Genomic DNA, 13,892 nt, shown 5'->3' on the forward strand with positions numbered 1-13,892 from the left:
TCAAACGTTTGAGCATAATTATTAAGTTTTCAGTGATACCAAATGTACGTTCCAGGCCTTTGACAATGTAAATCTGCGTTTCGTTTTGGATTCAGGTTTGATGATTTACAGACCTGAGTCTACAATGTTGCTGCGAACAGTATCTGAGTCACTCACTTTCCCTGGGACAATAGTGATGATTTGCCATCCGTACGTGCCATGATTAACAACCGTGAACAATCAGGTTAGAATTGATCTTCAACAACCCATGCATGTCGTAAAAGACGACTAACAGGGTCGGTTGCTCAGGATCACTGACTTGGTTGACACTTGTCATCGTATCTCAATAACGTATATAGATGCTCATGCTATTGACCACTAGATTGTATGGTCCAGACTCTGTTATATACAGACCGCCACCATGTAGCTGGAATATTACTGAGTGTGGCGGTAAACCATAAACAAATATCACAAACGTGAACTGGGGCACTCGGTCTGGACCTCTACCGACATAATTGCCAACTAATATTCTCACACAAAATACACAGGTACAGTTCAAGTCAAACGGTCTCTTTACTGGCGTGCGGTATACAATTCAACACTCATTCAAGAATGTTTTCAATGGAAGGCCGTACCCCCAGTGCTTTGTGTCACGACAAACGTTGCTAGTAACCTTTTCCGACAGCACAATACCGTCCTGCTTAATGCCTGTTCATAAGCTTAACACCTAACCTGGTATTTTGACAACCAGTTTGTCCGAAATCCTCTCACATACCACATGTCAGCCACGGTCTGTCGAACAGGCAAGTGGAGCCTAATCAAACACGCCCATAGTTGTTAACGATTCCTTGAGACACCAACAGCTTCATGATCGGATAGCATATCGACCCTCGCGGAGATAGACGAGTCACCAGGTAGTGGGCGACGCGAGCAGAGGGGTAAGCCGAGAGGGGTAGGTTCCAACCGTCACGCACCTGTCAAGCGGGTATATATAAAGAGACAATCACGCAATCACTATGCAGGACAAGAGGGGGACAATCAGCACGACAATGAGGTCTCGGAAGGTCTGCTTCGACGACTACACCAACGCCTTCTTCGTCGAGAGCAGGCTGGAGACTCTGAAACGCCAGATAGAAACTCGAAGCGGACTGACAGACGTTCTTAACAAGAGTCAAGAGGCGAGATGTGATTTTAAAAAGAGACAATTTGATGCTGCTAAAAGGATCTTTACTCGTAAGAGCTCAATGGCGATGACAGTTCACAGGGACAACTTACAGGAATACAAGGCTCATTGGAATGTGTTACAGGACATTGCTCGGAAGAAACAGCGCGCGGGACTATATGATGAAGATGATATGGGCACGTACGGAGTTGGTTCCAGTAAAGTTGAAATTCAGGATTTAATTGAGAAGAAGATTAAACAGAGTTCACCATCAGCGAAACGACGGAGAGACGCTCGGAAACACTTGAACCACAGAAACAGAGTAGAGGTGTTCGACAGGAATCTCTCTACCTCGGCTCTTCTTAAGTCGAAGGTTAAGAGTCGAACATCGACCAAAGGAGGGGACTATAGAAGTAGGAGAAGTGGAATTGTGTTGCCTCCCATCGCTGTGACTTTCACCAAGAAGGATGGGGCGGAGGTTGGGAACGGCGTTCATATTACTACAAGACCTGCGACCAGTGGACGATACAATGATCTCGGACTCCCGGCAGTGTTTGTTACGGAGACCAACCACGCCGTCTGATGTAGCAACATCGACGACATTTCTCACCACACTTTCAGTATTAGACACAGTTGTGATGACGATGTGTTAAGGACTTGGGGATAACGAAATGATGATGATTCAGTGATGATGATGATGATGATGATGATGATGATGATGACGACGAAGATGACGATGGCGACGACGATGATGATAACAGCTGTGATAGTTACAACACAACGATATTCCACAGGGATTATTTTTTAAAGCAATGACGTTGTTCGAAAAGGATTAAGTGTATTGACACAGATTCTGTTATGTTTGGGCAAACTTATCCGTGATCGTACACTTTCACGACGATTAATTGAGACCTTGGCAGACCTTGTGTGGCTGTTATCGCAAACAGTTTTTAACTAGGATGCAGATGTAAGTGTGTAATTGTGTAGACACATGCAACATCACGATTGCACTGACAACTCACGAGTTCGACCCTCGTTACGCCGCTGATCTCAATTACCTGGACATCTAACCCTCAATGATGCTCCCAGTTTCGTTAGTCTGTACCCTTGTTTATGTGTACAGCTGTTGGTAAACAGTAAGAGTTTGGATTAATGAGGATAAATCGTATGTTGTGCCATTAGGTAACTTGCTCGGTCTGTTACTGTTGTTGACGATATTTGTCTTAACTACTGTATACAGTGAGTGAGTGAGTGAGTGAGTGAGTGAGTGAGTGAGTGAGTGAGTGAGTGAGTGAGTGAGTGAGTGAGTGAGTGAGTGAGTGAGTGAGTGAGTGAGCGAGTAGTGAGTGAAACCAGAAATAGATTCACGCACTGTACCCATGTGGGGAATCGAACCTGGATTTTCGGCGTGACAAGCGAACGTTTTAACCACTAGGCTACCCCACCGTGAGTGAGTTGTGTTTGATTGAGTGAGTGAGTGTTTTGAACAGTGCTTCATTATATCACAGCATGCCAGCGTAATATGGGTTGAAAACCAGAAGTGATGCAGGTTCTCCCACATCAGTTGAGGTGTCATGCCTTCTTCAAGGTTTACCTTTATCAAGGGAATATTCAGAATATTCAGAATAGCTCCCCAGTACTGCTTCCCATAATAGCCTACAAAACCTGGACTGTATGGTTAATGCTGTCTTTGGCTGATGGCGGTACGAGGTCAAGACACCGTCGTTAACAACAGTGCGACGTGTAACGTTACAGTTACTTTTTCTTGATAGTCTTGGGCACAGCCTGGTGTATGCTTCGAGAACTGGCGCAACCGTATTGTGTGGATATACCATATTCTCGCATGTGATACTTTTAGCAATTTATTGACTTTTACACACTTACCACGCAGTTTTTGTATGCTGAACTCTTGCCAAATATATTTCTATCTGTTTAGAAAACATGTTTTGTTTTCAATCACAGGAATATTTTGGAAAAATGGTTACCCAAATTTGTCACTTAAAGAAGATCAGGCACATAAAATGGTTAACTTTACGGACCAAACAATGCAGATACCAGATTTTAGATACCAATATAACTGGGTTGTAGCGAAAAGGGTATGTGGTACCTTGGATTTGGACAGAATGCATTTCAATATATGATCTCTTAAGACAAGTCACGAACACCTTTTGGTCTCATGGGCCTGAACTATGCGTTATCTACCATATGTAGCAAGCACATTAATAATTTGTAATTTATTAAGTTGACCATCGAATGATTCACTAGAATTCATTATATACCTTAAAGACATTTGCTGCGTTCGGAATCTGTTAAATGATTGTCAAAAACTCTTTCAGCCCCGCTTTCTTGAAATAGTGAGTGAGTGAGTTTTAGTTTGCGTCGATTTTAGGAATATTCCAGCAACATCACGGCGGGGTGCACCAGAAATGGTCTTCACACACTGTACCCATGTGGAGAGTCGAACCCGGGTCTTCGGCGTGACGAGTGAACGCTTCAACCAGTAGACTACCCCACCGCCCCTCTTGAAGTAGAGTCTAAATTCGCTACCAAATGGGTCGCTTCATTAGGAATGGTCTCAGAATCTCTTGTCAATATGATTTCCTCAAAATGGCTTGTCATACCATCATTCCAGTTGCGGTGGAGTAGCCTAGTGGTTAAAGCGTTCGGTCGTCACGCCTAAGACCCGGGTTCGATTCCCCACATCGGTACAATGTCCCCCGCCGTGATGTTGCTGGGATATTGCTAAAAGCGCCGTAAAACCATACTCACTCACTCACTCACTCACTCACTCACTCATTCACTCATTCGAGTTTTCATAAACATGCAAACAACCTGAACCCTAATTACTACTTTAAAAACACCTTTGCAAATATCGCATACACTGTATGCACTGTGTGCGTTCATTGTGTTTTCACTTCAGTGAAAATTCTAATTAGGTATGACAATAGAACCGTTAACACTTTAAAACGTCATTTGACGTCACGGCTGGATTAATCACAGTACAAAGCCATAAAACTTTGACTTTTTTCACTCCAGCCTTCGAACTAAACCACCCGTCTTTTGACAAGCCATATAACTCCCAAAGGTGTTAAAAAGCAGTGTAATTACAAGTCATATGTAATATTTATTCAGACTCTCAGTTTAAAGTGTGAGAACGCTGTTGGTTTGCGTGCAGGATAGGTACAACTGACACCGGGAGAGAGCAAAGGGCCTTAATCAATTAAACCTGGCATCAGTGATGCAGATCAGAGCCTCACTCTTTGGTTTAAATATTCAAAGAGGAGCAAGATGCATTTATTTCTATGGGAATTGTTTTGGCGAGGAACGTGGCGCGCTGGCAACGTCGTTGTAGCAACATTTACACAATGGTTGTGACTTGTAAGTCACAATCAAAACACTTTCAAACTCTTCACATTTGTTTTTTTGCAAACAACCCCGAAACTGCAGTTCTGTGTACTTTCTTTTGCACGTTAGAATTTTAGCTCCGATTTATGTTGTCTTATCTTGATTTGTTTGGGAGTTTGGTTTTTGTTTAAATTTTGGGTTGTTGGGGTTTTGGGGGTTTTGGGGGTTAAAAGTTTTTGGGTGTTTGTTTGTTTTTGTTGTTGTATTTTTGTTGGGGGCTGAGGGGGAAGGGGCTGTTGTTTTGTTGTGTTTTTATGCATATATTTTGTTTCATGTGATTTTTTTATGATTATATCGAAAAAATGCAAGGCAAAATGCATTCCTTAACACTAATGTTCACACATGTGCAACGTTTTGGTACAGCGAAAGGCAACGATGACATGATAGTTGGACATACTTCAACACATACTCCGCACCTGTTTAACACACAGCAGACACACACAGCAGAGACAGGTGTGTTTATACGGCAGATACCTCTGTTGTCCTGCACTAACATACACGGGGAAGAAAAAAGGGTTTCATAGTGAACACCGATACATGCTGTCATACTGGGAGAGGGGTTCGGGATTATATTTTCCATTTACTTTATTATAAAGATAAAGTAAGTGACCTGCATGTACCCGTAGACAGACGCGTTATACCCGGCACGTACGACATGAACTCAAAAACATGTACATATTAAGCCTATCCCTTTCCCCGCCCACCCCTTATATATTCAACTCCGGGTTTGATTCCCCACATGGGTAGTGTGTGAAGCACATTTTTGGTGTTCCCTGCCTTGAGATTGGTGGAATATTGCTAATACAAAAACTAAACTAGTCGTAAACTTAAACTCACTCACTCACTCACATATTTAACTTTAATATCAGAAGCATGTTTAAACACATGTATTCCAGGGCCCCGCTCCTCAAAGCGACCGTAGCGCTAAGATGATCGTAACTCCCATACTTTAACATAGACTTACGACAGTCGTAGCGCTACGATCGCTTTGAGGAACTGGACCCTGTATTGCAACTCAAATTACACTTTTACAGGATTCAGAGGTTTGCTCTGTATTTAAATATGCTTTGTAGATCTGTAACAACCTGAGGAAATAAGCGAACAAGTTAAATCATCCCTCCCTTACCAATCCTGGCTCAGTTCGGGCCAAGATTCTTGTCGCATGCCACGTTGGAAGCCTTGTAAAAATTCATATCGATAAACAATGGAGTCAGTCAGCGGGACATCAGGGAACCATACAAGTGAATAGTGATCTCACCACGTGTTGAAGTGCTGTCGGATGACCGTTATCATGTCATAAATAATCCCAACATAATCACTCCCAGGTGTAAAGTGACATCGCGACAGACACCTCAAGACGACTGTAACACCGCCCTTAACAACGTCGCAGCAATGCCCTGTTGTTATCAACGACGCCGTGCATAGCTCGGTAACTGTGAGGAAAGCGAACATGTGATAATATATAAATATGTTCCTCTGCAAAATCACTTTCTTTTTTTTTCATTAGTGTTTTGTGAGTGTTTTTCTACCCTCGCCAATAGCGGAACATTTTCCAAGTCTGTTGTCAGGAATTAATATCATACGAATATCAAAGTTTTTATATTTCAACAGCCTACTGGTTAGCTTGTTTCGCCGAAGGCCCGGGTTCGAGTCCTCACTTGAAGCTGGTGTCCCCCGCCGTGATATTGCTGTAATAGTGTTAAAAGCAGAGTCATACCCAACGCACTCACTCACTCACTCACGCGACAATATCACCGGCTCCACCCTTAAATACAATAGCGATAAAAAACAAAAACAATTTTGGTTTGACCCCCCAAATTACCAACCATGATAAGAACAATTAAGGATTAATTCAGATTCTTTTTTGTCTTTAGCCATCAGCAAACGTGGGTTCAGACTTTCTTTTGCACGGCAGTTAAATGGCCAATTTTCTCCAGATACATAAAGTTTGTCCTTGTCTGACTCTCCAACTTCTCAAAATGCCACTCAAAGAAGACCTCGCTTTATGCTTTGATGTGTTTGGCCACCCTGCCATGGCTGTCATCCCCTCCGTCGCCCTACCCACCCCACCAAAGCCCACCCGGTCATATTCACCATTAACTAAAATCAACACTTGCACGTGTCCCGTGTCCTGATTGTAAGATTAGATCCCCGTTCACATTTTATGGCTACCCAAACTGTACCTTAAACACGTATCACTCCACATTTTATCTCACCTGTAATCAAACAGACCTTTTGTTGAGTGGACAATGTTCAAACTTGTTCGGAACAATTGAAAACAATCCTTCGGGTTTTTTCTCAATATATCGTATTACCTGTTTCAGAAATAACTCATTCATTGTACAAGCCTTTAAGACGGCAGAGCAATTCACTCCTTTGGGGGCGTGTTCGATTAGATAAACTAGCCCACCTGGGAATGTTGAGTGTTGTCTCCTAAACTCGTCCTTCAAGAGGGTCCACTCGATCAGTGCTATCGCATGACCAAAGTTACTTAAGACTATGTTGACTTTCCATTTACCCACTAACTTGAATGATATAAGAAACATACATTGTAGACTATAGTTTGGCATGAAATGCGTGTGGACCAGGTTTTTTGTTAATATCTCTTCAACAGATGACCCAATCGATCTCAAACTGTGCAAGTGGATGTTTTGTCAAACAACCTAATCACATTGTAAATCACCGATTTTATGCATTTGTATTAAAGAATTTGTCTATGTAACTGTCAACAAAATAAACAGCAGAACGCAAACTGCTTGCAGAGGGAGGGAGCCAATGACCTGTAACAGCGACAAAACTTCAAAATGCCAACTAAAGGGGAATACCCAGATACTATTCTTTCACTTCGAGACAAACGAAGTTCGACTCATCAGAGTTCGACACAACGGTTATGTACTTTAACCTGTTACGATTTCTATTAATACATATGTTCGAAATGTTTTTTCCCTAAACATTTCCTTATCTTGTCAACAAATGAAACTTATTTCGATTTAGAAGTCTCAACCGACTACAAGGTGTGTGGAGCATAGCTGAACAAATGTTGATGTATCCCAACGCCTAATGCAGCAAAATAGTAACAACACACGTCAATCAACGATCCCGGATTTTGTGCTTTAATGAAGCTGAAATAATCTGTTACTTACACCGCCTCGTAATACTCCAAGCAGTCCTAGCCAGAGGCGATCACCGCAGCTGGCTCAACACTATACCTTCTTTGAAAGGTACCCCATTTGTTCACCAGTTAAAGAAATATTCCTAGCCCTTGTTTCCAATTCTAGGAATGATTCAGAGTGAGAGCTATGTGCTACTTTCAATAGTTTTTCAGCCAGTGAAGATCCGTGTTGGAATTGATCTTCAGTAACCCATGCTTGTCGTAAGATGCGACTAACGGGATCGCGTGGTCAGGTTCGCTGACTTGGTTGACACATGTCATCGTATTCCAACAACGTAGATCAATGCTCATACTGTTGATCACTAGATTGTCTGGATTCTTTACATACCGCCTTCATAATGCTGGTATATTGCGTGGCCATATAGCTGAGTGTGGCGTTAAACAAAAACAAACCAAACAAACAATATCTTACCTTTATAGGCCACTAAGATATGACACTAGCACATACCATCACCACAGGCACCATATATGCTTATCGCTCGCACTTGGTTACTTCATGTTTGGCGTGGTAGCCTAGTGGTAAAAGCGTTCGCTTGTCACGCCGAAGACCCGGGTTCAATTTCCCACATGGGTACAATGTGTGAAGCCCATTTCTGGTGTCCCGCGCCGTGATATTGCTTGAATATTACTAAAAGTGGCATAAAACTAAACTCACTAAAGCATGTTTCACTACTCACTGTTATAATGCCACACACTGATGAGGCTAACCCAGAGGATCAGAAGCGATCGTAAAATCTCGTCTTTTCGTGAACCCAAACAACATTTTTTTTAAAAGCCATCAAGATTCTGTACTTACGCAGATACTGTTTCTACTGGAGTGAGTGAGTCGCTTGTAACAGTATCTGATAAATGTGGGAGGAAGGCCCGAAGTAATGCAGGTGTCACACGTATACCACTCGGTGAAACATACCATCACGGGTATAGTGTTGATAAACCTTGAAACATTATCGAGACAAACCGGGTTTCAAACTCACGATCGAAACATCCTGGCTGCCCAAGGGACGCAACTCTGTGTTGCGAACTGATGTCGTCGCCTGAAAACCAGAGTGTACTAAGTCACAAAAACCTATTTTTGAGAAAATCGATCTTGCAGTTTAGGACAGCAATATATTCTAAACTATTCAATCCAATTCTTTGGAATTTTGCACAATCGTGTGACATGTCAAAAAGTATTGCTAAAAGTATCAGAAAATAGCAAATTATACGCACAATCTATTGAAAGAAATAAGAAATTCACGAAAAATGATTGGAGATAGAACACTTGCCAAAGAAAATCGTGATTTTTCTAAAAACGAAAGTGTTCTAAGTGTCAGAAACACAGCTAAATCTCAGCCTTACTACTATTATATCGATGTTTGACTGTTATTTCTTTTTTACCAGGTTGTATTTTTGTCGTTTAAACCTTTTTCACTTTCATAAATACTATATTTAATCAAATGAAGCAGAAATAAAAACAGAGTAAAAATGTTCCATTTCCTTGATGAAAATCACTTCGAAATTGGTAAATCTCAATGTCACGTGATCAAATTGTGCTTGCTCATTGGTCAATTGACAACTGAGAACACTTGAAAACTAACATGTGATTTTTCATGGAGAGAGAAGAGAGTTTGTGTTTGAAAAAACACTTTCAAAGCTAGATAGCACTGTAAACAGTTGCTAGAGTAATAGATTATGCTCTAAAACCTACCCTGAGCATACTAACTCTAATTTTGTCAAAAGTGGAGTTAGAACACTCTGGTTTCAGGCGACGATTTGTCTTTGACGACAAGGGCCCCTTTCGCAAAAACACATCCCCGAGTCTCCAAGTCTTTACAAAGACAGTTAGAGATTCTATGTCTGCATCTCACGATTCGGACACCATTTAAGTCGATGCTGCTTGGCTGGTTTGTTGTTTAACGCCACAATCAGCAACATTCTCGGTATTTCGCGGCGGTCTTTACTAGAAAATCCAGTGATCATCAGTAGAAGCATCGATCTAACGCAAGTGGATACGACGACATGTGTCAACCAAGTCAGCGAGCCTGAACACCCGATCTTGTTGGTCGGCTCTTACGACAAGCATGTTTTAGATTTCATTACTTAGTCTAGTTTTAAATGGTTATCTGTGAAACACTAGTAGTTTTACTGTTCTTCGTAAAAAGGTTTTAATTTCTAATTATATTGATATATGATATAATCATAAATTGTTCTCGTCACGATATGGCTGAGATATTGCCGATGGGACGTTAAATATTAACTCACTCACTCACTCATAATGGCAACACGATGACAAAATTCTCAATGATCGTGTTGTAGTAGAATTTTCAAGGTGTCAAAGGTGGTTTTGTAACGGTGACAGTGACCCTTCTGGTATTTCATACAAACTGCTCCCTGGCTTTTTTTTCATGTTAAGAGTTTAGATTCACGGATGTTTGATACCAAAAGACGTGGTACTTGTTGTTACCCTGTCTGCACTCCGCATCTGAAGGATGAAACAGTCCTGTCGGCTAAGAATTTGTATTCTGTTATTATAGTGGGATAACATCTTAAAACCACCATGAGAGTGAGTGAGTGAGTTTAGGTTTACGCCGCACTCAGCAATATTCCAGCTATATGGCGGCGGTCTGTAAGTAATCGAGCCTGGACCAGACAATCCAGTGATCAACAGCATGACCATCGATCTGCGCAATTGGGAACAGATGGCATGTGTCAACCAAGTCAGCGACAAGCTTGGTTTACTGAAGATGAATTCTAACCCGGACCTTCACGGGTCACCACCAGAAGAGCCACCTCAGGAACCTATTCAGCATATACTGAGTTCCAAAAGAAACCCGAACTTTACATATATTTTTTTAATTACATGAAATAATAGCTAAATCAAGACAAAGTCGTTTGTGTTCGATGCTCAGAAAGTCATTCTCTACAATTGTGTGGTTGCTATGGAATCCTGGAAGGGACATTGTCGCGTTGTCGCGTGTTGCGTTTTAGTCAATTTTTAGGCTTCTTTACACATCTTAGATAAGGCGACACGCGACATATTTTGACCTTGAAAATTGTCGCTATGTCGCGTGTCGCCCTTTGGAGGAATAGAAAATATTATTCAAAACGCGACACGCGACATCGCGACAATGCGACAAATGGGCGAAATATCGCGTTGTCGCGTTGTCGCATGGCGCGTTTTGGTTTATTTTGCCTCATTTACTTGTTTTGAGAGGGTGACAATGCGACAACGCGACAATGTCCCTTCTCGGATTCCATAGGTTGCTAATGGAGGCCATATTAAAATGGCATTCCCAAGTAGGGTAACCTAAGACGCCTTATTGGCATTATCACAAAACAGGCCCGGCTTGGTTATGAACCAAGTTCGTTTGAATGTTCACTTTAAGGGCTCACGTTGTTTTCTTAGTATGATATGGGGCGGTGCGTTAGCCTAGTGGTTTAAGTGTTCGCTCGTCACGCCGAAGGCTCGGGTTCGTTCCCTACATGGGTACAATGTGTGAAGCTCCTTTCTGGTATCATTCTGCAATGATATTTCTGCAATATTGCTAAAAGCGGCGTAAAATCATACCCACTCACTTTTTGCATGTTTTAATAAGCAGGATAAACCTCTTTATTCACATAGTATCACAGTTTGACGTGATTCCCTTTTATTTAGAAATGAGTGTAAAAGTTTAATCCTATTTAACGTCTCACAACCTGTCAATAGGTTCAAGAAAGTGATTGTAAACATCCGTCCTTTTGTCCAGCTGCGTCGCCTTCAGCTATCATAACACATGTCCAGTTCAAGATACTAATTCCTTTGTCACTTACCAAAACACCACTTCTTGATATAGATAAAGCATGACCTTAACATGAACCCGATACTGCTTGGTGAATGCTTAATGGCCTTTATATCCACATGACTGACACTAGAAACAGAGCTTCGGAATAGGAGCTTCAGATTCGTCATTCCTACAGTGAACAGAAGGATGGTGTCTACTCCTAGAAATAAAAAGATGTCCTATTCTTTCAAAGTACCAAATGAACATAGTAATTTGAAATATGCGGGCGTTTTTTACTATATATTTAGTATACTCCTGTTGTTGGTCACCGGTGACTGAGTGGACAGTGAGGTCATCATACAATGTTTTGCTGCGACACTGGTCAAGCTTCATCTCGGCTGTCCGCTAGAGCGATCACGGTGAAAGGACCACAAGATTATACCAAACTGAGTATCTCTTAATAGATAATATAATATCCACCAAGCCATATCCGTGCCCTACCATAGTTTATTTTTGTGTATGGGAGGTAACATCGTTAATACCGCTTTGTGGTAAGGGATACTGAATACTATATTGTGCTATTCGTTTTAGTGAGTGAGTATGGTTTTACGCCGCTGTTAACTATATTCCCTTAATATCACGGCGGGGGACACCAGAAATGGGCTTCACACATTGTATCCATGTGGGGAATCGAACCCGGGTGTTCAGGGGTGACGAGCGGACGTCCATTAACCATTTGGCAACCCCACCGCCCCAATTTCGTTGGATGTCATTTAGAATTGTATGGATGCGTTGCAGTGCCCCCAAGTCCATTTACCTTTTTGCGAAGAACATATTTTACATCTACGTAGAAGATACTTACATCTACGTAGAAGATACTTTCACCTGCATGTAGGTAACTGTAGTATGGTCATCTGACACCCCGTACGTAGTTACGACAATACTATGCGGAGATATAAGTGACATCAACATAGCTTACAGTATCATCTACGTAGATGAAAATATGTTTTTCGTAGATTTACTGATCTTTTACTGATTATGCTTTTTATTCTCAGACTGTGACACAAACACGCTTCTGTAGGTTAGGGATAGAACCACTTACAAGTAGCTTGTGAACTATTTCTTTTGCTTACAGTTGCCTACGAAGTAATGCGTCCGTGGGACGAAAACGTCTCTAACGGATCCTAGTTTGTTTATTTATTTATTAATTTTTAACACCACACACCAGAATATTCCAGCTACATGACGATGGTTGTAAGTTGTAACGGACCAGACAATCCCGTGACTGATATTATGATCAACAACATAATCGAGGTCCGGGTACGAAGACTCTCAGTCAACCTAGAAACCGCGCCTGACCCCCATTCTTACTCTTGAAGGTCCGGGTTAGAATGAACCTTTAGCAACCCATGCTTTTCGTAAGAGGCGACTAACGGGATCAGGTGGTCAGGCTCGCTGACTTGGTTGACACATGTCATCGGTTTAATTGTGCAGATCGATGCTCATGCTGTTGATCACTGTATTGTCTGGTCCAGACTGGATTATTTACAGACCGAGCCATATAGCTGGAACATTGCTGAGTGCGGCGTAAAACTAAACTCACTCACTCTCTCCATTCTTACTCTTACTCACTAAAGAGAACAGATACTATAATTTTTATTAGGTCTAATCCCAACCTTGATTTAAACCCACATTCTCAGAGTCAGGCACGTATTTGCAAACACTGGAATCTCAAATGTAACATGCATATCATTTCACCATTTATTGAAAATGGCATTGTGTCGTCAAAATAGTAGTCATAAATAATTAGTTACAATCATTTACACAAGTACTGAAATGTATGGTAAAAGGTATTTATGAATTCATGACGATGTAGCGAAAGTCCAGGTAAAGTATATTTACATATGTTAAAAATCAAATTCATTTGTTTCCATAAACTGTTCGGTTGAAAGTAAGAAGTACCTTGAAACTTGTGATCATGAACTTATAGGTCTTTCATCAAACGCTGATATGCCCCTCCGTCACCTCCGTTGGGTGAGAGTGTACCAAAGCTATTACTGTTGCTCTACAGCGTGACCCAGGTTTTGCGGGTGGGTGGCTCTGGAGACGGGAGGCTATCATCGTACCCTGTGGGAGTCGCACCTGTTACTTACATGCCTTTGTCGACGTTATTATCAAACGTTATTTTGGTGACTGTTCTGCGCGTCATTACCCGTCTGGTGACTGGGTGGGTTTCGCGTGAGAGAACACACATGTATGATAAAGAAAATGACATGTAAACAAGTTCTACGTGGCCCTCAATTACACTGTGTAATCGGGTGTGGTCGGGTATCCGTGCAGATAGGTCCACTGTGCTGTAAGTAAAATATCTTGGATGTACGGTTATCACCAAATTACGGATACAAAGAATTTAGAAAAATGAACGTTTTTTATC

At 41.6% G+C, this 13,892-nt stretch overlaps 1 protein-coding gene across 1 annotated transcript; it reads left to right on the forward strand.

Annotated features, from left to right (window-relative positions):
• Positions 1–868: 868 nt before the first annotated feature.
• On the forward strand, positions 869–3,081 carry LOC124263129. The gene is made up of 2 exons (XM_046697690.1): positions 869–2,424; positions 2,478–3,081. The coding sequence occupies exon 1, from the start codon at positions 996–998 to the stop codon at positions 1,722–1,724; it is 729 nt and encodes a 242-aa protein (XP_046553646.1). The 5' UTR covers positions 869–995; the 3' UTR covers positions 1,725–2,424; positions 2,478–3,081.
• The last annotated feature ends 10,811 nt before the right edge of the window (positions 3,082–13,892 follow it).

The sequence above is a fragment of the Haliotis rubra genome, unplaced genomic scaffold, assembly GCF_003918875.1.
Source record: "Haliotis rubra isolate DU_JTF1 unplaced genomic scaffold, ASM391887v1 Scf868, whole genome shotgun sequence".
NCBI lineage: Eukaryota > Metazoa > Mollusca > Gastropoda > Lepetellida > Haliotidae > Haliotis > Haliotis rubra.

Bases quoted from the DNA above. Each gene is read 5' to 3' on its own strand.
- LOC124263129 (XM_046697690.1), top strand. From the start codon at position 996: ATGCAGGACAAGAGGGGGACAATCAGCACGACAATGAGGTCTCGGAAG.